Source organism: Myotis myotis, unplaced genomic scaffold (assembly GCF_014108235.1).
Source record: "Myotis myotis isolate mMyoMyo1 unplaced genomic scaffold, mMyoMyo1.p scaffold_m19_p_9, whole genome shotgun sequence".
Lineage (NCBI taxonomy): Eukaryota > Metazoa > Chordata > Mammalia > Chiroptera > Vespertilionidae > Myotis > Myotis myotis.
The window spans coordinates 88,943,368-88,970,043 of record NW_023416401.1 but is presented as its reverse complement, the minus strand read 5'-3'; the positions used below and the strand labels follow the sequence as shown (position 1 = coordinate 88,970,043).

General features: G+C 52.8%; 2 protein-coding genes across 4 annotated transcripts in view; both read right to left on the bottom strand.

Moving 5' to 3' along the window:
• Window positions 1–12,881, bottom strand: part of GNAS (GNAS complex locus) — a 46,668-nt gene extending 33,787 nt beyond the window's left edge. Inside the window, exons 1-3 of one of the 3 annotated variants that reach the window (XM_036321091.1) lie at window positions 11,470–12,881; window positions 10,731–11,334; window positions 10,376–10,505 (exon numbers count right to left, since the gene is read on the bottom strand). In XM_036321091.1, the coding sequence (XP_036176984.1) occupies window positions 10,376–10,505; window positions 10,731–11,334; window positions 11,470–12,866 (2,131 nt within the window). In that variant the 5' untranslated portion in view covers window positions 12,867–12,881. Of the gene's footprint in view, window positions 1–10,375; window positions 10,506–10,730 lie in introns of all 3 variants that reach the window. The other 2 variants (XM_036321092.1, XM_036321090.1) reach the window with 2 other exon arrangements.
• Window positions 12,882–25,065: 12,184 nt separating this feature from the next.
• Window positions 25,066–26,236, bottom strand: LOC118663143 (neuroendocrine secretory protein 55-like). The gene has a single exon (XM_036322565.1). It carries the CDS (start codon window positions 25,830–25,832, stop codon window positions 25,104–25,106), a length of 729 nt encoding a protein of 242 aa, XP_036178458.1. The 5' UTR covers window positions 25,833–26,236; the 3' UTR covers window positions 25,066–25,103.
• Window positions 26,237–26,676: the final 440 nt, after the last annotated feature.

Below are 26,676 nucleotides of genomic sequence, written 5' to 3'. Positions count from 1 at the left end.
CGCGACCCACAGGTTGAGAACCACTGGGTTAGACAATGTTTAAAAGTGAAATCATGACTTAGTCCAATTATTCTAAGGTATTGGCTATAGTACCTGCCCTACCAATGGGGAGGTGTCCCCCATCCTATCAAAGACCAAGTGCAAGACTCCTGGTCAGGAAATGTCCTTGGCATAACTGTTTTATTCCTGAAAGCTATAATGTTGCCTTTCTCAGTACAGTAACCAACAGGCAACCCTTCCACTTCCCCTCCCATCCCACGCCTGCAAGTTAACTTCCTGCCTTGAGAAAGCCATTGCTCAGGGTTATGGTCACCTCCATGCAGTGGGCTGTCTCCCTATGGGCCTGGGACCAAGGAGACTCAGCTAATGGGGCCTAAAACCGTGTTACTGGTATGTACACATGGCCCCTACAAGCCTCCATCAGTGTCTGTGGGACTCACACAGGGTGGGCCCCGCTGCCGGCTGACCTGTTCCTAGTCCTTTCAACTTTGGCACCTTCCTCCTTGACGCAGAGTGAATGAATTCAGCGCACAGAGCGGGGACCCCAGCCTGCTACAGACCCCGCCCTCTGGAGCCCTAAAAGGTCAATGTGATCACCTAAGGCTTAAAATCTACTTCAGCCCTACTGTGTCCTGACCCACGGATTAGCTACAGGGTTGTCTCAGTTATTCAGAGTCTTAGACCAATTCATTATTTGTTTCCCTAGGACTGTGGTCGGCAAACTGTGGCTCGCAAGCCACATGCAGCTCTTTGGCCCCTTGAGTGTGGCTCTTCCTAAGCCTTAGGAGTACCCTAATTAAGTTCATAACAATGTACCTACCTATATAGTTTAAGTTTAAAAAATTTGGCTCTCAAAAGAAATTTCAATCGTTGAACTGTTGATATTTGGCTCTGTTGACCAATGAGTTTGTCGACCACTGCCCTAGGATAATTTCCTTTTCTATCCTACTTTGGATCATCTGGGTCACCTTCTTTTCTGAGATTTCTGGAAATTACTTCTACCCAGGATCACCAACACTAGAACAGTGGTTCTCAACCTTCCTAATGCCGCAACCCTTCAATACAATTCCTCATGTTGTGGTGACCCCCAACCAAAAAATTATTTTCGTTGCTACTTCATAACTGTAATTTTGCTACTGTTATGAATCGTAATATAAATATCTGATATGCAGGATGTATTTTCATTGTTACAAATTGAACATAATTAAAGCATAGTGATTAATCACAAAAACAATATGTAATTATATATGTGTTTTCTGATGGTCTTAGGCGACCCCTATGAAAGGGTCATTCGACCCCCAAAGGGGTCGCGACCCACAGGTTGAGAACTGCTGCACTAGAATAAAGGCTTCATGCTGGTTACTGTACTAACCTCAACAACCTTTCCTCTGAAGATGACTTTTCCTTTTTAAGGGGTTCGAAGTATGACATGTATGATTGCTACCTTTCCCACAATTCAATATTGATAATGTTAGGGCAGTAGCTGTCAACTGCAGATGATTTTGACCTCCAGGGGATATTTGGCAATGATTAGAGAGAGTTTTGGTGATCACGCTGTGTGTGTATTTAGTGTGGGTAGGTTTCGTGTGTGCACACATGTGCATGTGTGCCTGCATATGAACACGTATGCATATTTTGCATGCTCGTGTGTGTATGTGAATATGGGTGCATGCGCACATGTGCATATTTGTGCTTGTGTCCATATATGTGTGTGCATGTGTTCACATGTGTGCCGTGCATGTGTGCATGTACTTATTGTGTGCTCGTTTATGTGTGCATGCAAATATGCATGCATGTTTGTGTGTATACATGTGTGTGTCCGTGTGTGTGTGCTCATGTGCATGTGGGTAGATGTACATATTTGTGTGTCCATGCATGTGCGTGCACATGTGTACATGTGTCCATATGTGTGTGCATATGTGCACGCAGTGGGCACAGCCACATGTGTGCATATGTTGTGTGCTCATGTATATATGTGCATGTGAATATGTGTGCATATTTGTGTGTATGTGTGTATCTGTGTGTATGCGTACGCATCTACATATTTGTGTGTCCATATGTGTGAGTGTGCACATGCAGGCACATGTATGTGAGCGCATATTGTGTGCTCATGTATGTGGGTGCGTGAATATGTACACATTTGTGTGTGTGCACTTGTATGCCTCCATATGTGTATATGTGCACGCATATGTGTGCATATTTGTGTCCACACATGTGAGTGCATGTGTACATGTGTCCATATGTGTGTGCATGTGGGCACGTGCATATCTCATGTGCATGTGAATATGTGTGCACTTGTGTGTATTTGCATGTGTCCATATGAATGTGTATGTGTGCATGTTTGTGTGTCCATGTATGTGCATGTGCACATGTGTGTGTGTGTCCGTGTGTGCCTATGTGTGCACACGTGGGCATGGGCACATGTGTGCGCTATGTAGATATGTGCATGTGAATATATGTGTGTGGATGTGTGTGCACATACTTGTGAGTGCATGTGTGTGCACACATGGGCATGTGCACATGTGTGCATGTGCTTGTGTGTATATGCATCTATGAGTGTGAGTGCATGTGTGCACATGCGCACACGTGTGTGTTCACACATATCTGTCCATATGTATGTGTGTATGTGTGCATGCACATGTGGGCATGTGCATGTGTACATGTGCGTGCATATGTGCATAATGTGTATGTGTGTTCGTTTTTTGTGTGCTTGCATGTGCACATTTGTGTATGCCTGTGTGAGTGCATGTGTCTGTGTACATGTGTGTATATGTGTGCATGTGTCCTGTGTGCACAAGTGTGTATGTGCATATGTGCACGAGTGTTCATATTTTGTGTGTATATTTGTGTGCTCGTGTGTATATTTGTGTATGCATGCATGTGCATATTTTGTGTGTGCACACATACATGTGTTTGTGCATACATTGCACATTTGTGTGCGCTCATGTGTGTGTGCATGTGTATGTGTGTTTGTGTTGCATCTAGTGGGTGGAGGTCAGGGATGCTGCTAAATGCCCTATAGTGTACAGGATTGGCCCCATGATTAAATGTGGGGGAACCGCTGTGGAGGGCCTCTTTGTCAGACAGAGCCCTCCCAATGCTACCAAAATCCCAGCACAGAGCCAGCCAACAGGGAGGAATCATAGCTTAAAAAGAAAAGGCCGGATCTGACTAAAGTTTGGGGGCTATGAAACTTCAGCTTTGTCCTGGGGGTCATGTGGGTGAACCTCATGTGAAGTGGGACCCTCCCTGCCTTGCTGGCTCCTCCCCTCCATTCTCATTCCTACCATAGCTGTGACAGGTCTCCTCTACCTTATCCCACCTCACCATCTAGTGGCCACCTGCAATATCAACTCACAGTCACCATTTCCGGGCCCTTGGAGAGTCGGTCACTAAAAAAGTCACACCCGAGGGGGGCAGTGGGCTGGAGGACCCTGCAGGGGGGGGGGTGTGATTTTATGAATAAGCTAAGTAAGCATCTTGTAGGCCTAAAGACCTATACAGAGAATGGCTGCAAGGAATTAAGATGGACACTTTCTAAGATTTCAGAAGCCCACAAAGGCCCCAAAACTCAAGGTGCCAATGACAAATAAACTTTGACTTTGGGACCCCACAGGGCTTCTGCTTAGGTTCTCAGGACATGCAGGAGTAGCATCTATAAGCATAGGTAAGAAAATGGCACCCACTTAAGAGGATGTGTTCAGACGGTCAAGTAATGTAAGTACCTATATCTTCCTAAGTGATTCTGTCTATTTCTGACAGGTTGGTGGTTTTTGTTTGTTTGTTTTCAATTGGACCCATCAGCTACTTTTATAGCTAAAGAAGCTGAGGCCCAGGCATGTGGTCCCAGAGGTTGGGGTGCTGGCATGGACACCTGCTGAGAGCAGGCCCCTCGTTTCGTTTCTTGTGGCAGAGCGCTGGCTAGCAGCCCTTCCTGGTCCTGGGCCACATCACAGGGTGTGACTTCAGTTTTTGCGTGTCAATCATCCTAAGCCTTAGTCCTTTCCGAAATCCCACAGCTGCAAACTTACCTGGATGCAGGTGCCCTGTTAAAAAAAGTCTTCACAGTCATTTGCACATCAGCAGGCAGTGTGATGAGAGGCAGAGTGTTCAAATAGGACAGAGGAGAGAGGTGATGTGGTCTTTTGACTGAAGGGAGAAGCAAGAGCTGGACAATTTAACAGAGGCTCTCGCTGCCCAAGTTCATAGTTCCTTCTAAAAAATCCACTCTCAGCATGACGCCCAACCTGTGAGAGCTTAATTGTGGGTACAAGACATTTCCTTCCCATTATCAACTCATTAAAGGAAGTTTAAGGTGCCGACTTTGTCCCACACACGAAATGTGTGTGACAACGTCGGAAATGCTGACTGACTCATCATAAATTCAGGATCAGATAACAATGGGTACCTTTTTACCTCTCTCCTCGCCCCAAATTGAATCATTAAGAAACATTTAGTGAAAGCTAATGTTTAACTTCTGTGGGCAGAACTCCATGAGTCGAAATGCTCACGAACTCTCCTGAGGTTTAACAAATTACTCTGCAATGCAATTTGGGATTTTCGCTCTAAGTGAGTAAAACGAGCCACCCTCCCTTAATTGTCACTGCTCTGTCACAGATCAGTTACCTACCATCCCTCCCTTATGTCAGCCCCCAGTAGCTGCCTGCAGAACAGCTCGGATCACCCTAACCGGATGATCGGAGCCCAGAGAACCCTGTCTCCACTGAGCGTGATGGTCAACCACACTTAAAAGTCCAACACTGCATTCTCGTGTTGTTCCCTACCTTCTTCTTGGCGGTCTCCTCCTCTTCCATTCGCAAGGGCTGGCCTTTCCCACCACGTGGCTGTCCGGAAGGAAACTGGAAACTAAAGACAATCTTTTCTTTCTTTCTTTTTTTTTGCATGTGTAATAAGCACAGAACAATCTGCACTCAGGTCCCAGGGCTCGACCCCCACACGGACTTGATTTGTAGACAGGGTCTAGTACAGAGGTGGCGGGGGACCGGGTCCGGGTGACAAGTCAAAAAAGTTCTCTCATCCTTTCTCGGCCACACCACTCACCTGAGAGTGGCTTCGCACAATCATCAATTTGGTAAGGTGTCACCTGTCTACTGCTTGGGCTCACCTTTGTTTACAAAAAGTGTCCAAAGAGTGTATCTGAAACTGAGGGGCAGAGTAAGTGGGTACCTGGACTCTTCAAACTTAGAAGTGATCAGTCTCATGGGAATACAGAAAACAAAACAAAAACCTCACTGAGAGCAAAAGAGTTGAAAAGGAGAAGTACATTTCTAAAAATGCTGGTTGCCATTCACTGGGCACTTCCCCGTGCAGGCCCTGGGTTGGGGACACCTCTCGAGGCTCCTCTCACTCTCTGGTAACTTCGCTTCTAGTCTCTGGCCTTCTTTTTAGAGGAATGAAGGGAAATGACAGCTCCTCCCTGTCTGGAGGCTGGCAGGCCAGTGCAGCTGGGGCCTCTCGCTTGCTTCCTCACTCTCCTGAAGGCCTCTTGGGGCCAGTGGACTGCATCTTCAGCAGGGCAGGCGCGGTCCATTCCTCTCACTCCCTGAAAAGACCAGCATCTCCTGCCCAGGGTGACCACAGGCCAGAATAGGGCTCTGATGGGATGAAGACCCTTTCCATCTAATTCAATGAAATCTGTGAAGGTGGGTGTTAGCAGGGCCAGTGTCTCAGAGTCCTTGTTACTGGAGGGCCGCCAGGGCTGGACAGGATTAATTAGACTGACTAATACAATTAGTTCTCTCCTGGACCACCTGTTTCCATTAATGGTGGGGACCCCGTTGTATCAACTGACCCTGCCCTTTGTTTTGAAAAGTGCTACATCACCTGATAAATTTGATTTTAAAATAGACAACTGTCAGGTTAATTTCACATTCCACTGGGACCCGGGAAAACCCCACTTGGCCCCTGGTGAAAGAAAACAAGAAGCACAGAGACCAATTTTCATTGGCTCTCACATGCTTCCTAAGTCACCTGATGCAAAGACATTTTAAGAAGCGTAATGTTGCTGGGGGTGAGGGGTTTGTTTTATTTGGTGGGGAAATCAATTCTAAAAAGAAGAGGCATGGCCAGTGTGGAGAATTTCAAATCTAGTCAATTAGGTTATCTTCCTAAAAGGAAATTTATTTTCTTGCTTAATACTGACCTTCCTGCGTAAAATCAAAGGTGATTTCTAAGACTATGCACTGACTCTCACTAAGCAGGAATCAGCCCTTACTGAGAGGAAGAAGCACTTTTAAAAAATCACTCCGAAGGACTCTGAGCAACAGTTATTTTAATAGGGTCATTAGATCCAAGGCAGGCTTCTAAATAGTCTATTATACCAGAACACTAAAAATGTAAGGAAGAATGCATAAAAACAACCCCATTTTAAAATTATTATTATTTTTAGTGGAAACCTTAGTCAGTGGGAAAGCTTTAGATCCTGAAGAAAACCACAGGGGGATTTTAAAAAGAGTCAAAAGAAAACCTGCATTTAAAAGAAAAAGGGGAAAAAAAGCCCAACAAATGAGCTAAGACTGCAGTGTTGGCTGATGAGCTAAAGCAAATGGTGGAAACTAGATCTCACCATAGCAATGACAGGTGTCTCTGGAATGGGGGAGCTCTCGTTTCACACACACTCCATGGACATTTATAACCAGGAATCTGTCAGGCTTTGGCTGTAAATCAGAAAGCAGAAGACTGCTGGTCACCTGTCATCTGACAAGGGATTTTAAGAGCACACAGTACACTTGCAATCATGCTGTACATTTAATAATGCAATTCAGCTACTGCCACGTTGTTGGATAAGCATGGATTCCTTCACTTACCTTGCAGTCCTTGAGCAAAAGTCCCTGACATTCAATCTCTGATTTGCCTATGAAATGGGGTCCTAGCGTGTTTTTATTGCCCAAGGCTGTTTCAAAGGACAAATGTGACTCCATGAAAGGCTTTTAAAAAAATACAATGAGAATGTGTTGTCATTATGCAGAATCATTGCTATTACTGGTTACTAAGAACTCCAGGGCCATTGTGTATCCTCTTCTGTGGGGTCAGGAGGGGACACACAAAACAGCTTCATACCAGTTTTTCATGGTATATAATGTGGATGAATTATAAAACCTAACCTACCTATATAGAAAAAACACATTTTTGTTTGAGAGAAATCTAGGGGAAATTGGATTTTAAAACACAGGAAAGAACTTCGGCCTTTGAGAAACACGAACTACTATAGAGAGACAGAGGAGGGAAAATAATAAAAGTCTTTCTTAATTCTAACAGTGTTGTGGCCAGATAGGCCACATCCTCTCCATGGCACCAAACAGCTCAGTGGAGCATTTTGAATACAGAAAAATGGGTGTATTGAGGAAAAAAAAAAAAAGGCCTCCTACAAGATGGCTGCAATGCAGCACTGTTGCACCCGGTGGCTGGTACCATAAATAAGTCATCAATTAATTGAGACTCACTGTCTAAATAAAGCATCATGGCAGAATGGCCATTAGTACATAGAGCGTTTTGTCTGCACAATTTTAATAAATACAGCAGCTACTAAGAAATTCTAATATAGCAGCCCCTTCAATTCCTAAGACATGAGGAAATTTAGGTTCCAAAAAATGGTAAAGCCACCAAAATTATCCAAAGGGCAACACTATTATTGGCTAGTGTTGAATTAAAAAAGGCTTCAACACTTTAGATATTCTAGTCATGTCATTGATTCTATCTATCTACCTACTTACCTACCTACCTATCTTTTCTCCTTTAAGGTTCCCTGAATACAGCAGAGGGAACATAGTCAATAATATGGTAATAACTTTGTATGGTGATAGATGGTTACTAGGTTTTTTGTGATGATCACTCTGTAAGGGATATAAGTGTCAAATCACTATGCAGCAGAACTGGAATTAATATAGTATGTCAACTATAGTTTTTTTAAAATCCCTGTAATGTTAAGCTGTTCGGGCAATAAAAACACAGAGGGCACATATATACAAATGCACACACACATTTTTAAAGCCACAGATGAATCTGCGTGTCACAAATTCAGAGCCACATCAAAGGATGGTCATTTGTTCTGCATGTTCAGTGGCAGGAAGATGGATGTCTTGTTTTATGTGTTAGGAATAGAATGTTAGTAAAAGGCTTGTTCTAAATGTAAGGCCTCATTCTCCCTACTCTCCCCCTCCCCAGTGAGTAACTCAGACCCAGATGGGGTACCTCTCTTGGCACTTGGGCAAAATGAAACCTGGTCAGAAACCATAAGCCTGGCTCTCTGATTTAGGGTCATGCTACCTGTGGCTGAGGTGGGTCTGCTGGACCACCACCCTGGAAGCAGAGCCAGGATGATGGCAAATTTCCTGTGATTAAGGTTAACATGCCCCCCGCCCCCCAATACAAAACAAGGGAACTTCTAATATTCTTAAGACTCTGCCTCAGACATAGACCATTTGCTACTGGGTTGATGTTTGCATCATCTATGGTATAAGCCTCCAGTGCTGATTTGAGTGGACTGTGCTCCTGGCTCTGCACCCTCCCTCCCCCACCTCAAATAGACATTTCACAAATGAGGCAACTGAGGCCCCAGAAGGCAAGGGATACTACCCACTAGGGCCAAGTGCACACTGTAACTGACTCTCCTGTCTTTACCCAATTGTGTCTCCCTTCCCCATCATGGGTTTGCTCCCCAAAGCGATGCTTGGAATCTTGAAATGGGACTGTTGTGGCAAAACCAGTTGTTTGCAGGAAAACAGGGTATTGTCATTGGAGGCTCAGTGGCTTTGGTGCAGTGGAACATCAGAAATTTAAGCTCCCTCTCCTCTATGTTCTTGGGGAAATGATGATGTCATTATCTCTATGGGTGGGCATCAATGACCATCACATTTAACACTGTGATTTGTGAGAGATGCACATCACAACAGCATACAGTCATGTCCATAATGTCATTAATTAAAACCAGGACACATTATAAAATACTTAACAAACATTTAGCAAAGCCTGAGAAATGGTGATCGTTAAATCCCTTGAAAGGTCTTAGAGAATAAAATAAAGAAATTCACTTTGGAATTTTCATTTAAGCCACACATTCAGACCATTGCTAATTACTGCTGTGATTAACTGTGGCACAAAGAGTCAATGCTCCAGGTTTGAGCTAAAGGAGTCTTGAGGAGGAAAAGGGGGTGGAGACTGGGAGGGGCCAGGAAGGATTTGAAAATAAGGGAGGGGTCTTGTTGTGGTGGGAGGTGTGGGGCCCCCACCCCAAAGCAAAGGGGGCAGGCAGAGGGCCCCGAAAGATCCCTTCTAATATGATTATGAACACAAGACCTTTTTAATTTTTCTTCATCACCAGCCCACTTGCAGAGGATCTTACCTTTGAGCCTCTTTGCCCCCAGCTAAAGCTGCCTGAAAAGATTCACATGCAGACATTTACAGATTTCACAAGTCATAGTCAATGTTATCACATTTTGTCCACACACTTAAAATACACTCGGAGCATTTTAAAAAATGATTTATTTTAATTGCATTTTAAACACGACTGCAGTCCACTCCCAACGCACCCCTCTTTTAACTAAGCCCCTCCTACTGCATGAGTGTGAAAGTGTAAATGATTGGCTTACCTCGGGCTCGTCCGTAGGGGGGGAAAATTATTTCATGTTTATAAAAGAGTCACGCCCCCGCCCCTCGGAACCAACCCCGTGTGGTTTGGATCCAGACTTGCCCAGAGCAGGTTGGTGTGCTTTCCCCTCCCCCACCCCACCCTCCCCCCACCAGGTGAGCCGAGTGTGTGCAGAATACCGAACTTATGTGTGCAGCCCCTGACGCCCCAGATACCTGAGTGGTTTTTTCAACCGTAAAGGCGGGAGGGTTTGGCGAACGAATGAGAAGAGAGGAAACGCTTAGCGCAAAGGGAAAAAAGAGAGAAAGACATATAGAAAAAAAGGTTATGGAGGCCATCAGGAGGCGGCCCCCTTCCCCTGCGCGAGGTGCCCCACACATTACCCAAGATGTCCCACAGCCTTCTCTGCATTTTCCGTGCCGCCCGCTGCAGAGCGCCAGCTCACAGGTACCACCAGGGAGTGCGGACACGGAAAGTTTTTGCCCGCGCCATGGCGCACAACACAAGACAGCCCATTCCCCGTACAAGTACACAGTCGGCGGGTGATTTGGGGGTGCCAGGGATGGGAACTGGGGAACACTGGAGCGCAGATCATGCACAGGCGGACACAATATGGACACCAACACACACGAACGACAAGCTGTCTGAGTCCAAGCAGCCGTGCCAGGCGAGGCGGGGCGCGCCTTTCCCAACGACCCCATCCCACCACGGCCACAAACAGCTTAGCCGGGGAACCCCGAGGCCCCTCCCCGGCAGTTCCTGGCTCACCTGAGGACCCCGCCTTTCTTGCCGTCCCCCACCCCAGGATTTGGGGTCGTCCTATGGTCGCTGGCCCTATCGCCTCTGGCGCTGGTTTGTCCAGCTGGAAACGACCCCCAGTGTTGTACACCACCTCTTTCTCCCTGGAGGGCATATACTCCGGCCACCCCAGCCCACCCGAAGCCTCCCCGCGCCCCCCACTCCCGGGGCAAAGTTAGGGCCCTCGCTGGAACTTCCTAGCAGGCTCTGCTGGCCTTTGCCCAGCCACCCTCCTCCCGCCGCTAGGCCCTGCGCCCCACGGGCAACCCTTCCACCCTTCCCCGGGTCCCGGGCGGCCCTGCTCCCCACGGGCAGAGTCCGCCGCATTACCTAGAAGCAGCAGGCGGTGCGTACACGTGTAACCCATCTTCTCCTCCTGTAGCTGCCTGTCGATGAGCTGGCTGCGCTTCCTCTGCTCGCGCATCTGGAAGCGCTGCTCCTGGGTTTCCAGGCACATCGGTCTGCAAGTCTCCACCATAGGAATCGTCGTGACCTTGGGACTGTGCGGGGCTCTGAACTCGTCGTTCTCAGGTTGGCCGAAGCAGCTCTGGAAGGCCCGATCGACGAAGTTGCGGAACAAGTTACGCTTCGGCTTTGGTCTGGAGCGACTTCGCTTTGGCCGGCAGCAGACGTAGCATCCGAAGGTCCTCTCGTCGGACTCATCGCTGCTGCTGCCCGATCCGTCGTCGCGGCCGCGCTCGGACCGGGCCCGCCAGGCATACGCGCGAGCAGGCTGCGGAGTAGGCGGATCGGCAGCCTGGATCTCGGGGCTGGGGGGTCTAAGGAAACGGGGGTTGGGGCGGGCTCCGCTGGCTGGGGCTGGGGCTGGAGCTGGGGCTGGGGCTGGGGCTGGGGCTGCCCAGGCAGCAGACACGGCTCGAGCTGCTTGGGCGGCTCGGGCGGCTCGGGCGGCGCGGGCAGCTGGAGCGTTTGGACCATAACAGGAGGCTGGGACTGCCCAGGCAGCTGCAGCGTAAGGGACTGGCCGGGGGGCAGGAGTGGCCCGGGAGGCGCTTGCGGCCCGGGGGGCGAGAGCGGGCCTGTCGGCGAGAGCGGGCCGGGTAGCAGAAGCTGCTCGGGCGGCGGGAGCGGCCGGGGCGGCTGGAGTGGCCGGGGCAGCGGGCGCTGCTGGGGCTTCTGGAGCTGCTGGGGCTCCTGGAGCTGCTGGGGCTTCTGGAGCTGCTGGGGCTTCCGGAGCTGCTGGGGCAGCTGAGGCATCGGTGGCTGCCCCGGCGTCTGGAGCTTCGGGGGCGGCAGCAGGGGCCCCGGCGACAGGAGCTCGGTCTCCGTCTCCGTCTCCGTCTCCGTCTCGGTGTCGGTCTCCGTCTCCGGGAGACGGGAGTTTGTCTCCCTCTGCGGCTGCGGCTGCGGCTGCAGCGGCTGAGCTTCCTTCCATCTCGGCTGCTTCGCCTTCAACTGGGGGTCTCTCTCCCTCTGCTCGCTCTCTCTTAACTGGGGCTCCGGAGACCTCGATGGGCGGGCTGTCAGGCGCGACTGGGGGGCTGTCCATGTTGACGGGAGCGTCGTCGACCCCAGCGGGGGCGCTACCAATCTCGAGCTGGGGTCCGGAGACCTCCATCGGGGGGCTGTCGCCCACGAAGTGTGGAGGAGCTCTGACAGCCTCTCCGGATGTGCTGACGCTGGCTCCTGGGTCCCAGAGGGGGGGCTCGTTCGCGGCGGGAGCGAGGAGGATCGCACGCGGCTCCGCGACTGCCGCGAAGTGGCCGCCGCCACCGTCGTGGATTTGTAGGGTAGCTCGGGGGAGCCCAGGGGGTGGGCTGTCGTCCCCCAAGGCTGCTCCATCAAACGCAAATGGCATCGCCTCCTCAGGGGGAGGGCTGCAGTTTCCTCCGCAGCCTGCGTAGGCAGGTCTGAGGACTTGGGGCTCCTCTGAGGGGGCGCTAAAGACCCCCACGGCCGGGCCTCCTGGCGCGAGCGCGCAGATCTGCAGGAGAGGCTGGCGGCACGCTCCCTGGGCAGGCTGCTCGCTCTCAAAGGGCATGGCCTCTTCGGGCGGAGGGCTGTAGCTGCCCAGGTCTGGTCTGGCCTCCCTGCGGGCTCCGGGCTGCACGAGCCCTGGGCTAAGGGCCCCCCTGGCGTCTCCAGGCTGCTCCAGGGCCGGCCAGAAGCCTCCCACGCTGGGCTGCTTGACCTCGAAGGGCATGGCTTCCTCTGGAGGTGGGCTGTAGCCTCCATGGGCTCCGGCTTCCTGGACTGCCTCACTCTGGCCGTTGGGTCTGGAGGCCTCTGGAGGTCCACAGGCCTCGCCTTCAGTCTCGATGGGGACGGGCTCCCTGGGAGGCGATGGGGCCTCCATTTCTTCGGCTGCGCCAGGCCCAGCACTGGGGGCAGCTGCCCCTGAGGCCTCCAAAGATGGTTGCTCGGGCTGTTCCTCGGGCTCAAGGGGGATATCGCGTTGTCCTGACATATTATTGCCGTAGAGGCAGTTGCGCATGCCCATAACACGGTGGCGGCCTCTTAAAATAAATTTGGGGCCCCGTAGGATGGAGCACCCAACCAAACTAGGGTGAAAAAAATATTTTCAAAATAAAAAAATCAAATGACCAGCCAGACAGTTCTTCAACCTCACTTTCTCAACCCCTGCTGGTGCCGGGGTTCAGGCCTTCATATCCTAGACTGTGGTAGAAGCAACTCTATTGTTGCTGGTGGAGTCTTAGCTCCTTCCTGGCTCTTTTCATGTCCTCAGGCTGCCCCTGCCCCCTCCTGACCTCCCCTGGTCCCCCTCCTCAGCCTCTGTCTCTGTCTCTCTGCATTCTGCAGGCCAGCCCCGCCTGTTTGGATCTGAGGAGCGTGTCGATTCGGTCCGAAAGTCGCACGTAGTGCTCTCTCTCCGCCACCAGAGGACGCCGGCCGGTGCCCGGGCGGCTGCAGGAGCCGGCTTCTGTCGCCGGGAGCCCCGGCCTGGGGTAAGGGGGCGACGGGCGCAGGCCTCGCAGGGATGGTTTGGTTCTTCCACTCCTCTCCCCGACTGATTTGGAGTCTATCTCCTCTCTGCTCCCCTGGCCAGAGAGAGAGCTCTCCTGCGTTGTGGGACACGTGACGCAAGACGTGGGCCCGGGACGCTGGAGCGCAGGAGCTGAAACCCTCCCTCCCAGGCGCCGCTGACGCTCCTTGGAGGGAGGGGGGAACTGCATGAAGGTTTCGTAACCCCAAAATACTCCTGAGCCCAAGAGTCGCAGCCCCCAGCTCTGAGCAGCCTTCCATCCTGGGCCCCAAATCCGGCGCACAAGGCTTTAGTAAGGGGGCGAGTGCGCGCGCGAGGATGCGACAGGTGGTCGTGAGCCCACCGATGGAGAGGACAGGAGGCGAGGGGCGAGGGGATGCTGAGTTTGTGCACACAATTTGTTTTTAAAATGTCTTGGGGCACTTTCCATCGCCGCTGCCGCTTTCGTTTGCCAACTTGTCGAGGCTGGTTCATGTAAATCACTGACATGTCCCCCATCCCCACCGCGCTCCGAGGGTCTCCGCAGGCGCTGAGGGCCGCGCGGGCCGGGTTGTTCCGCGTTTATGTGGACAAATGATTCAGGGAATAAGAGGGTCTCGGGTACGTACCACGGAGACCCTCTCCAGCGGTCGCCCCAACCGGTGGTCCGCAGACCACTGGTGGCCCGTGAGGTCCAAAAGGCTGGCGACCGCTGGTTTCAGGAAACCTTCGGAGCAGCGGTCTCCAACCGGTGGTCCGCAGACCACTGGTGGTCCGTGAGGTCCGAAAGGTTGGCGACCGCCGCAAGCAGTAACTGCGGCGGCACGGATGGGAGGGGGGCCGGCGGCGGGGATGCGGGATGAGCATGGGGACCCCACAGAGTGCAGGCCTCAGACTCCCGGGGGTCCTACTGTTCTGGGGAAGGGTTAGAGGGGATTTCAGTTGGGATTTATGGCTGATTTAGGGTGCTTTCAGAGACTGGTCAACCCTGTGCGCACTGAGCCCAAAGGCACACATCATGCCGCGCCGCGCCAACCCGCGCCAAGCCGAGCCCCGCGGTGCCGACTAACAGCGGCCGCGATGTGCTACTTCCTGCCTCGGGCGCCCGCCGCAGCATCACAGCTCCCTCCCCTGGCTCCCCTCCAGCCCCCTTCCAGCCCCGCTCCCGTCCCCTTTCCAACCCCTCTCCTCTTGCTATGGGTATCTGCAGGTAGCCGCTTTATTTTCCAACTGCTAGAGCCCGCAGAGGCGGCAATAAGCCTGGTCATAAACCCAGCGGCCGTGGACTGCGCTCGCGTCTTGGTGGCGCGCGGTGGGCTCAGAGCCGGAGGGGATAAAGACGCACACCGCCTGGGTGGGCTCCGCGCATGTGTACTGCTCGGGCTCTGGGGTCTACTGTCAGATTAGAACCACGGGGTGAAAAAAATTGCTGCTGGCGGATCACGTAAAATCCGGGACACGGGCAGCAGGTCTGTGTTGCCAGCGGGTGACACGGGCTTGCGAGTCACCTTTAGGTGGCCAGGGGACATGTGGATCACATGTGGAGCGGATGGAACGGGGGATGAGAGGAACACAGGGTGCGCTGCGGCAAGGGAGGCGCGCCGCCTGGATCTCTGTATCGACGCGCCGCGGGCGGGCGAACCACTCACAATCCAATCTCATTGCATCGAACACTCCCCTTTCAGAGCGAGAAGACCCCGGCCACAGCGCGGCATCGCCCCCCTCGTCTGCCATCCGGTGGGGCCGCGCTGCGTGGAGGAAGACGGACCGAGCCCAACCCTGGGTAACGTTTGGGTCCCCCGACAGAGGTATCATCTCGGCTCAGGGGGTCTACACACTTCCAGATGCCAACACTGAACTTTGGTCCAAACTTCGGCCAACTACACCCACGCGCAATAGCTCAACCACTTGAACACTCACTCAATGTGCCAACTGGGTCCCAACAGTCAACTCGCTCCCCTTCGACCCCAGCGCTGGGTCAGCCATTGGGCTGGGGTCACGCCAATCAAGGCTGCCTGGCGAATGAGCAGGGGGCTTCGAACCGGAAACCGGATATGAGTGGGAGGTCCCTTAGGGGGCGCCGAGTTGGAACGCCCTAAGAGGTTGTGCTGCTGGGGTGCTTGGAAGCGGTTGGTATGGCGGTCAGGCCTGCGACTCCACGAGGCCAGCCGGCATCGTGGGTCATTCTTCCCGACTCCACAACTCACCAGGCTGGGAGGGGAGGTCGGGCTCACAGGGGCCAACCCTCGGGCTCACTGAGAGCGGTGGGCAAACATACCCAACACGGGACGGGCGGGGGCGAGGCCGAAGATTTCCCGGGCCTGGCGGTAGAGGGCCAGGACCCCGAGGACAGAGAGAGCTGCCCGCCCCGTGCACATGAGCAGCCCCGATGGACAAGGAGTTGGGGCGACAGGGATGCTGAGCTCTGCCGAAGAGCAAGGTTAGTAGATGCTGGGATTGGAGCGCCAGGGAGGCCGCGCGATGGGGTCCCCAAAGGATGATTGCGCTCCCCAGGCCTCCCCAGTGCTCCCCAGAGCACTGTTCACCAAGGAATGGGGACAGGGCCCCTTTGTTCGACGCGCTCATGGGCCCGCGGGACCCCTTTGTTCCCCGCCCTTCCTGGTACCTTGGTTCTTTAGCAGGAGCGCACATATTTTGAGGGGATAGAGATTGGGCCAGATCTCCATTCTCAAGGGTAAACAACACAGACAGGAAAGAAAAGATCTTCAACTGGGGGGACCCTGAAAGTCTTGATGGAGATCGTGGCATTTCAGATGAGCTCCCCAGGAGGGACAGAGGGCTTGCTGTATGCATAGGCGGTGGGGGATGGGAGGTGTTGGCTGGCGGTCAACAAAGATGGCTGGGAACAAGGGGCAGGGCTGGGTGGAGAGAGCAGCCCCCTGTGGGGTCTTGGAGGAGCAGTTGGAGAAAGTTCGATGGGTCTCCAGGATATCATGAGACACCAGAGCAAGCAATTTTGAGGCTCTTTTGGTAGGAAATGGAAGTGCTGATGTTTTTTTTGTCCGAGTGAGGACTTGAGGCTAGTTTTAGGAAGGGCAGAGAGAATGTGGAGGATGGTCTGGAGGAAGAGGACACAGGGGCTTGTGTCTGGTCATGACCTTTAAAGGAGAGAGGCCCACAACTTGTGGAGGAAGCAGCAAGGCTGAAGGAAGGGACTTGAGAGATCCCAAAGGACCCGCTAGAATGGCACAAGAGGTGGCGGGGCCAATGTTTGGCACCTGGATGATGGGACAAGTGGGGAAGGGAAGTCAGGGAGGAGCTGGGGGGGTGGGGGGGGGGAGATGCCAAAATGGCAGAGCTGACTTGGTTTCAGACAGCAGAGGCGAAGGAAGGATGGGCAAGTGGATGGAGACTTTTACAGCCTATTGAGGAGGATGGGTCTGAAGTTTAGAAGAAAGGTAAAGACCCCGAATTCAAAGTGACAGTCATCTCTGTTAGGACATGAAGTCACGGATCAGATGGCCATACCCTCCAGCGGAGAGACATTTGGTGACAGAATCGCAAACACTTTCAGTACTGGAGAGGGCAAGGGAGCCACCACAGGACACAGCAAGAGGCTAGGAGGGGACTGGGGGCCTACATCAGAGGGCAGAGGAGGAATTGGTCAGCTTAGCTAATCTAGACAGAGTTTTCTTAGCCTCTGTGTTGTTGACATTTGGGACCGGGCACTTTGTTGTGAGACAACCCTGTGCACTGTAGGATGCTTCGCATCCCTAGCCTCTACCTACTAGATGCCAGTAGCATCCCCTTAGTCACAACAACAAAAAATGCCTAGACTTTGCCAAATGTCCTCTGGAGGGCACAGCTGCCCCCCACCCACCCCACCCCCACCCCTGGTTGAAACTACAGCTATAGGCTGAGAAACAACTCTTAGCCTTGAGTAGAAATCACCCTAATTTAAAGGTAAATTAGGACTGAAGAAAAAAGTCCAGTATTGAATTCTGATGTGTCTTTTTGCCCATTTTCACTTTTCTGTAGTGACTCCAGACTCTGAAACCCCCAATTGCTTGAGTGAGTGGGGCTCAGAGTTGAAACTCCACTGCAGATCAGAAGTGTGGCCGGATGTTTAAGGCGCTGACTCAAAAGGCAGCTGGGAGCCTGGCCACAGGGACCTGAGGAAGCTGGTTTGGTAAGAGCTGGGGGCGGCCAGCTGGTGGCTTGACTGGGGCCACTCTGACTGGCGGGACTACCTGTGAGCCTGCTCAGGGCTGGCAGTCTTGTTGACTTAAAGACAGAAATGTGATCGTGACTTAGATGGAGGTGGCCGGTGACGAGTGGTAGTATGTAGCCTAGTTCAGGCCTAACCCCCCAGGGCCTAGTTTTTAGGATCTGCCATTGTGATTTTATCCAAGTCTGGATGGTTTTCTATCAAGGAAAGAGGTAAATATTTCATAGAGATGAGAAGGAAGAGAAGTCAGTTCACGTAGCTCAGGAGCTGGCTGGCAAGACAGGCTGGTTAGAGTTCCTGAAAGCTGGCTGAGCTGGGGTGAAGGACCAAAGCTGCGTGCTAGCGTCTGGGCCCTGTCCCTTCAGGGAGGGTATGACTTGGAAGGCTACAGGGAGATGCTGTGTCCATCAGAGGAGGGAAAGGATTGGCTGTCAAAATCCAGGTGAGGGTTTCCTGAGTTCCAGCTACTGAAGGAGAATGGGAGACACCACCATCTCTCAGTTAAACTCCACGAATGGCTCAGGTGCCTCAGGTAGCAACTGGTTGACTTTTGTAAATAACTAACCCAAATGCAAAGAACTGCACCACTACCACCTGCAAGGATATGGCCCCTTCCTTGGTGGTCCCAGGTGGCACCCTGGGCTTCCCAAACTCAGTCTTACCACTACACTGACACCTCCACGCCAGCACATGTAATCAGCGAACAGCTGTTAACATACATTTGGGGATTCTTAGTGCCAAATGCACGAGGCACATCCAAATTTTAAGGACCTGCCAGTCAATCTTCTGTCTTAGTTCATCCCTGTATCCAAGCAAGCCAAAGCAAAGTAGTGGAAGAGGATCCTTTGCCAGGAAGTGGAGGTGGGCAAGAGGGAAGGGAGCAGAAGCCAGGAAAAAGCATGTTTTTGGGTGGTGGCATTTCCTCCTAACTGTGGCATTGGGGGGGGAGGGGGAAGAGGGCGCGGGGGGCACTGCAGAAAAGCTCTGCAGCCCCGTCAGGTCATTAGTTGTCAGTGGGTTTCTTTCCAATGAGGAAAAGGAGCATCTCTTCACCAGTTGAGGAACTGGCAAAGGAGAGAAGGTGGGAAGGAGAATTCAGGTGACTATGATGTTTCTTAGGCTCCCAGTGACTAGTGTTTTCTGAGTGCTGACTGAGTAGCAATAAGACTTGAAGCTGTTCAATTAATTACTGTTCAGTTAAGACGCGTTGCATCCCTCCTTCTACCTTCCCGCATCTCCTCAGCCAGCCTTGGCCGGTGGAGGCAGCAGCAGCAGCCTCTTGCTGTCTGCAGAAGGGTCTGTGTGACCAGGCTGTTTTGGGAAAATGCTTCGAATGGATGAGGGGTAGGAACTGATTTAAAGACCGTGGAACCCAGACTTGGGAGAAGACTTGATCTACTTGGATTCAAAGGCCCCATGCTGGAGCCCAGAGACTGGGTCTCCCATACAGAATGTGGATTCCTTCATCAGCTCCCCCCTGGGAGCTCAGCCCTCATCTTGGAGGGGCTAACCCACTTGCGCTGCTGCTGGGCTAGAGGCTGTCATCTGACCACCGTGCTTGTGCAGCGGCTCCAGGCATCCAGCCTGTGGATGCCTCTCCAGGCTCCCTGGTGATGCAGCAGAGAATTTTGAGGGGAGAAGTGGCCATTGCAGAAAAGATGAACAGTGCCACAGGAAGGGGACTGAGACGGGGGCAAAATAGGGGTTGGGATGGTGAGAGGGAATCCTGGAAGATACATTTGGCTTTAGTGGAAGCTCTGTTTAAAATTTCCGTAATTCATAGTGGAAATTCCAGGCACCCTGGGGGCTTCTGGGCACCATAATTTGCATGTAAGGGGAATGGTATATTTCACCTTTGAGCAGAGCCCCAATTACCTAGAGTGAATTTCCTGATGAAATCTAATTGAGACAGCGACATAAGCCAGGCACTCAGAAAACAGCTCTTGCCTGGGGGGAGGACAGTTTTGTCCTCTTTAGCTGGTTGGCAGTCCTTGGCCCTATGCCCCCTCACACTCTGCAAGTTTAAGAGGCAGGGCCTCTCTATGAACTAAAATCCAAGATTTGAGATTTGAACTATAAAACAAGATTTCCTAGGGCTTAAACCTTTCTGCTTGGTTGAAGCAGTTGAGCTACATGTATGGAAACTCCACTGCACCCAAGAAATTGAAATTTCCGGGCCAGGTCTGCAAGAGAATTGGGGAAAGCAAGGTCAAGGGTAGCACATCTGAGCACCCTCCACTGCCGCTCTGCCTATCAAAATGCTCTCTCAAATGCTGAGCTGATGGTGCCCCTCTGAAGACTGCCACTAATCCTCCTCTCCCCCAGTCTCTTTCTCAGACTACTCTGGAGACCCCTGGCATTTGTGGGCTGTGGACTGCCATCTCCAAATCTGCTGTTCCTCCCTGGTGGTCTTGTCTCCTTGCATCCTCCAGTTTTCTCTGTACCTGCCCCCACCCCACTCAATCTCAAACCTTTTCCTTTTGCCATCCTCAAATCTATCCCCACATTACAGCCACCACCCACCCTCTCTGTCCACGAAGCCCAGTCTTATCTACTCTGGCCTTTCTGATAGCTGTAAGCTTGTAGCATGCTCATCCTAAAATAAGCCCTTAGAATAAGAGCTGGCCATGTCCACACACACAGCCAGGAAGGCAGCCTCCCCAATTCTACCCTGGGATAGGGAGCTGGCAGGCTGGCGTGCAGGTGGTATGATTCCTCTCGGATGCCCTGTCTCTATGGGCTGAGTGCTGTCAACTCGTGGCCTCGGGAGGACTGTCTCTCAGCTGTTTACTCTGGCTCCTTTGCCTTGTGAATTAACTAGGCACTAGCACCAGCATCTGTACAGGGGCTTTGGGGAAAAAACAAAAGATTTAAAAAGGGAAAACAAGCATCAGTAAAATTCACCTTCTGTATAGCCTTGTAATATGTGGCCCCCCAAAAAAAGTTAAATAGAAAACAAAAATGAAATGTTAAATCACTTAATTTGACATAACCAGCTTTTAAAAACAGTTTCCTGGCTTAACCCATGCATTGGTAATAGAGGCAGAATTGGTTTGGGGCCGTGCAAAAATCTTAGTCATTACCTGCAATACAGAAACAAACAGTATAGCATATGGAAGTATCTGTCTGTATTAAATTTCATGGGAAAGGCAAAATTAAGAAGAAATGTCTGAAAAAGCTCCTGGGAGGGAGTGATAATGAAAAAGAAAAAGGTTGAGAAAATTGGTTTATCCTAACTGGCTGCAGCCCCTGAGCTGGCTTCTCAGGCCTAGTCTAATCAGGACTCTTAGAGGTGTTACTGAAGAATGTGCTCAACACCTGTGGTCAGTTAAGACTCGTGGTCAGCATGGCCCGCACACCGCCCCCACTCTGAAAGGCTTGTTCTCAGACACAGGAGCTGGGAGGGGGAGGGAGGGGGAGGGAGGGGGATGACAAGCACACATCAGACCAACACCTAGTATCTGCCGGCTTTTCTCATAGGTTAGTCATGGGACGCCATGGAATTCTGTATTCTCTAACTTACCTCCTTAAATCATTTTGCCACCAGTTCACACACAGATTTGACAAACTAAAATGAGATGAACACAACATAGATTTCTTCACAACTGGTGCTTTTGATTTGATCAAACATTGAAAAAAATTTTGTTCCATTTAGTGTTAAAATTATTGATAGAGTCAAACTGGGGAACTCTGCTGAAAGGGATGCCGGGAACATCTCCTTCAGAGATTTCATTTTCCCTGTGAAGAAACTGAGGCAGAGGGGTGCTGGGTCTGAGCCCAGGCCACTGGGCAGACTGAGACCAGGCCTCAGACCTGAGATTTCACTGCCCACCTCTGGGCACCAGGATTTAGAAAGAGGCATACGTAATATCAAGCCCGGAAGAACAGGACTAGGGATTGCATCCTTCATTCTGGAACTTGGGGATTAAAGACCTAATTCAAGACTCATCCCTTTTGCTGGGCTGTGACGTCACTCGCCTCTGGAAGCTTCATTTGATTTTAGTGATTTGTTTTCTGCTAAGAGACATGCTTTTCCCACCACCGTGCTTTCTGCTGTTTCCTTTCAATAGCTTCCCTCTGCGTGAAGAGCAGCGATAATACAAATACATTAAGTAAAATTCATGCGGATTCTTTAAAAAAGACCTCACTCTTACACTGAAGTTTCCACTTTCTTCATTAAACCTGTATCACAGCTGCTAAGATCCAGGGCTAAAGAGTCAAAGGGCTGTAAGCAATTGGCGGTGGGGGGGAGGGGCGCGGAACTTCTAGCTCATTAAAGAAACATTCTTACACAATTCCAAACTTCAAAGTTCCCAATTCACGAATTCTGATAGACATAGATGAAAAGTTGCCAAACTTTTAGAAGGAAGCCTACAACAGATTGTTGGTACACACAATATTTGAACATAGCTACATATGTTCAAATCATAGAACATGATTTTCCAACTTGGAAAGTTGTAAGAGCAGCTTTGTCAAAGAAAAAGCAAATTTCCATTAAGCAAATGATTAATGTAGTAAAGGAAAAAACCCTAGATACTGGAGCATATCACCACATTTAGCTAACTTTATTCTCTTCTCTCTCTCTCCCTCTGAAATATTATGACTGGCTGGTAACCACCTATGTGGTTAACTACATGGTCTGCACTTTTGGAGAATTTCCTCCCCAGGCTGGCCCCACCTAAGGTGAAAGGGCAAGCAAAACCCATTCATATGCTAACCAGTGTCGCAGGGTGAGACAAAGGGCTGTTGGGAGACTATTGAGTTGGGAATGCTTGGAGAACTTGCCAGAAACATATCTGTAAAAGAAAGGCAGCTGACCCCAAGTGGCTCAGGTAGAAAGGGTTTGAGTGTCTGTGTAGCAAAATCCCCTCTCCTTGGGGGTGCCTGGGTGCTTTCCCAGGGGCGTGGCATATTCCTCAATTGTTCTGTGTGGTCCCTAATGGCCTTTGCACCCTGGAGCCAGGATGGAAGGAGGAAGTTGGGGGAGGGGAAATGAGTGGAGGACGTGTGGGGGTGGGGAACAGGTTTTCACAGTTTGTGAAATGGAGTGTCTGAAAGGTGGCAGACTATTTGTGTGTTCCTAGATGGCATGGGGGCAACCCAATAATGCATTTGTACATAGCTTACAGTTAAGAAAGCCAGCACCCCACATGCAGACTTTCTGTTTTAAAAAACACAGACTAAGACTAGGGAGGGAGGTATGGGTTAGTTAAGCACCGAGAACTTTTTAAAAAATCTCTTCATTCATCCTGCAACAAGTCAACAGACTCTGCAGAAAACCTGCAAAACCCAGATGCCCCAACCTGTGAAAATAGCCCCCACACTGAAAACCATGCCCAAAGCCAACCGGGGCCCCGGCCTTGTTACTGGAGACTTAATAAGCTCAGGCTAAGACTCTACCAAAGGAAAAAACAACACTTAATGCCATAGAAAGGACCCAGCACCACTGTCTAAGCAGGAATGTCCACTTCAGGGGGCTTTCTCTCACTCAAGCCATTCCACTCTTTCGAGGCCGGCAGGACCCGACCCTCCTGTAAGTCCACGGCAGCCTCCTGGCTTCGGACACTTCCACGCCGCCGCGGGGAAGCCCCTGGCTGACAAATTGCCCGCCTGGTATTTACTAGTGAAAACCACAACCGCAGCCGGCAGTCATTAGCCCGCGCCGCAGGCGCAGCCGCGCATAACTAAGTCCCGCGGCTCTGTGCCCCCGTCCCTGGGAGGAGACCTGGGAGGAAGACCACCGAAAGTGGTCCTTCTGGCCGCATCCTTTTCTTCGTGGAGTCTAAGAACCCGACCGTCTTTTCAAGCCTCAAAACGCTTCACCTTTCCCCCAAATCATTCCCATCATTATAGTCCAAACCGGCACCCAAAAACGAGACGCGCGCGCACGAAGAAAAGATCGGTTTCCAAGTCGGGAGAGGTTTTGTAAATACATTTCACTTATCGGTCTCTCCCCCAGGATTGTCGAGGAATGTGCTACCGCGCCGACGGTGTGTCACCAGACTGCGGCCAGTTTTGTGCTCTGACATCAGGGCACTTCAACTCCAGGTTAGATTCCAAACTTGGCCCCACCGAGCTGAAAATGGCCGGTGTGCGCCGCATCCCCTCCCCGAGGCTGCCGAGGCTGCCGAAGCCGCCGGCCCCTTCCCCCTCTGGGCCGATCGCCCAGAGACTTGCCTCGGATCTAAAAACCTTTCCCCAGCTCGGCGGGTGCCGCGCTCTTTGGGGACTCTTTGTAGAGTATCCTGATGATCAGTGTGAACCCCTGTCCAGCCCGTTCCTTGTCCGCTTTACCTTTCCGCAGGCGAACACCTCGCCGGTCTCAGCCCTCTCTTTCACCTCCTGAGCCTTGCGCAACAGCCCAGGACCTCTCCAGACAGGCTGCACCCAGCTCCGCCTCCGGAACAGCTGCGCCAAAGGGTTGGCGATACCCCGACGTGACCAAGCCCGCGCCACCAACCCCGGTAGCCTGTAGAGGCACCCCCCGAGACGCCTCTACCTTCTCTGCCTGACCTCCAAGTACCGGTATTGGGCGGGGGGGGGGACCGCCTGCCGCTCTGAGAAGTCGGCTCTAGGGCGCCCGGGCAGGTGCGCACGCTCTTTGCGGCGGTCTCCCGCCCGCGAGCGCCCGGAGATGAGTGGTGCGGCCAGGACTGGCGAACAGCCTCGCAGGGCACTGGCACCGAGGATCCTGAGGATCCAAGTTGGCAGCGCCGGGACTTGGGCTCCTGGCCCTGAGTGTTTTAAGCGCGGCGCGCGCCTTGCCCGCAGCCGGCTGTCTCCGGGACTTCTCACCCAATCGCGGGCTGATTACTTTTCGCACATTGCAACACTGTCGCTACCGCGCGGCTGCTCCGGCTTTGTGAAAGTTGGCCCGCGCACCTCGGAACCACGTCTCCGGCGCCCGCTAAAGCCTACTGGTTTGAGATTAGTCTTTCTAGGAGGGAAAAAAGCGCAGAAAACAAGTCACTTACCCGTGCCTGTAGGGTGTGCAGTTAGAAATCTGGGGCGCACCAGGGATTCAGTCGTGCGTCCTGGAGACTTCAGGTTGTCTCCAGCGGGGCGCGAGGGGCGCCCGCTGTTTAACAAGCCTTTGGCCATCCGGGCGCCCTGCGGCGCCTTGGGGAGATTCGGGGAGCCCTTCCCAGCTCTCGGAGACCTCAGGCTGTCTCCAGCGGGGTACACCCACCGTCTAACAAGCCTTTGGCCATCCGGGCGCCCTCCGGCACCTTGGGGAGGTTTGGGGAGCCCTTCCCAGCTCTCGGAGACCTCAGGCTGTCTCCAGTGGGGTGTGAGGAGCACCCGCCTTCTAACAAGCCTTTGGCCACCTGAGCGCCTTGGGGAGGTTTGGGGAGCCCTTCCCAGCCCTTCTGGCCTCCCACTTCACGGCTGGCTAGCTGAGCCCGCTATCTTCCCGCCTTCCTCCTAACCTGCCTTTCCAACCTGCATTTCCTTCTCCCTCTCTTCTTCCCGCTGCTCCCACACCCACCCCAGGCTCCCCAGTTCCCCGGTGGGCAACCTACCTGAATCAAAGAAAACAAGGAGAATCTGGACCGTGTCCTCCATTAGAAACGCCGGATGGGGATGGGTCCCCGTCTGGAAGGGGACTCCGGGGATGGGTCGCGGCGGGTGGGCTTCCTGGGCTTGCAGCCGCCTCGCTGCTGCTTCTCCTTGGGCTTCTCCGACTCTTCGGGGTCCCGCAGATCCCGGTCCCGGGGCCCGGGCTGAGGCTCCTCCCCCTCTCTGGGGCTACGGGGCTGCTGGCTGCGGGGCTGGGAGCGAGTCGGGGAGGCGTCGGGGCTGCGCACCCGCAGAGCTTGGAGGCGCTGGGTGAGGGACTGGCCGAAAGCTCTCTGCCTGAGCGCCGCGGGGCCGCGCTCGTCCTCGGGCTCCGTCTCGGGCTCTGTGGTGGGGGCGGTCTCGGTCTCGGTGTCGAAGTCGATGTCAGACTCAATATCAGATTCAGACTCGGTCTCAGATTCGTAGTCGAACTCTTCCTCGTAGTCAGGGCACTCGGGGCGGGACAGGTCCTGGTCTGCCTCCTCCTGATCCGAGTCGGAATTTGGGGGCTCGGGGATCACCTGGGCGGCGGAGCGGTGGTGGGCGTTAAGGAAGCTTCGGCGGGCAGCCGCGCGCTGTTGGGCGCGGGTGTTGGAGGTGGCGAGGGCGCGGAGGAGCGCGATGGAGCAGGAGAGCCAGAGGAGCGCAGTGGCTGCTCGGCGGCCAATGGGTGGGCACAGATCGTTGTAATTGTGGCGAGCTCGGCGCCAGTGAGCCCGGGACCTGCGATCCATTCTCTTAAGCGCACACCAAGAAGCTGGCCCGCTCTCTGTCTCTGCAGAGAGCGGCTCCGGTGCGCATTGGCTGCTGGAGCCGAAAAAGGTGCACCTGACGAGGTGAGACCCTGGGTCTGGAGGTCCCGGCCCCGCCTCGGTGTAAGAGCAAAAAGGGAGCACCTACCGCTCTGACCACTCAACTTTCTAAAGCTCCGCGCCTCTGCTTGCCTCTGAGCAAAAGGAAGGGATGGGGGAAAGTCTGTCTCCTCCTAGGCTCCTCTCTCGAAGTCTCAGACTCTGCAGTCTAAGATTCGGGGAGGTGCCTCCGCAGATCCTCTCCCTGGGAGAGGAGAGAGGAGACTGAGGCGCGGAGAGACTGGTGGAGAGGTTCTGCAAAGTTGCGCGCCCGGACTTCTGCCGGGCATGTGCAGTAAGGAGGCGGGGGCGCCTCCCCGCGAGCTGCGCGCAGCGGTATCGAGTCTGTGGCGCAGACCCTAGTGGGCCGGCAGGTGGCAGGAGGGAACCTTGTTTGAACGGATTTGGGGGAAGCGAGGGGGCGGGGTGGCGGGTGCCAAGGAGCAAGCAGTCCAGCCACAGGTTAGCAGCTGGGCATGGGTTCTCCATGGGGTTCGTATCCTCTCCCCAACTTCTCCAGTGTTATCCTTAAAATGAACAAAGCCGGAAGCAGCTCAAACGAAACCTCAGACTTGCAGAAATTCAGGGGAAATGAGGGTCTGTACAGGAGTATTAATGATCCTGTCTGGACATTTTCCAAGGGCTTAATCGTTTGAGGATAGTAACCTCAGGCAGTCATTAATCATGAAACCACCTTTGGCAGAACTGTTACAATGACTGTAATCTG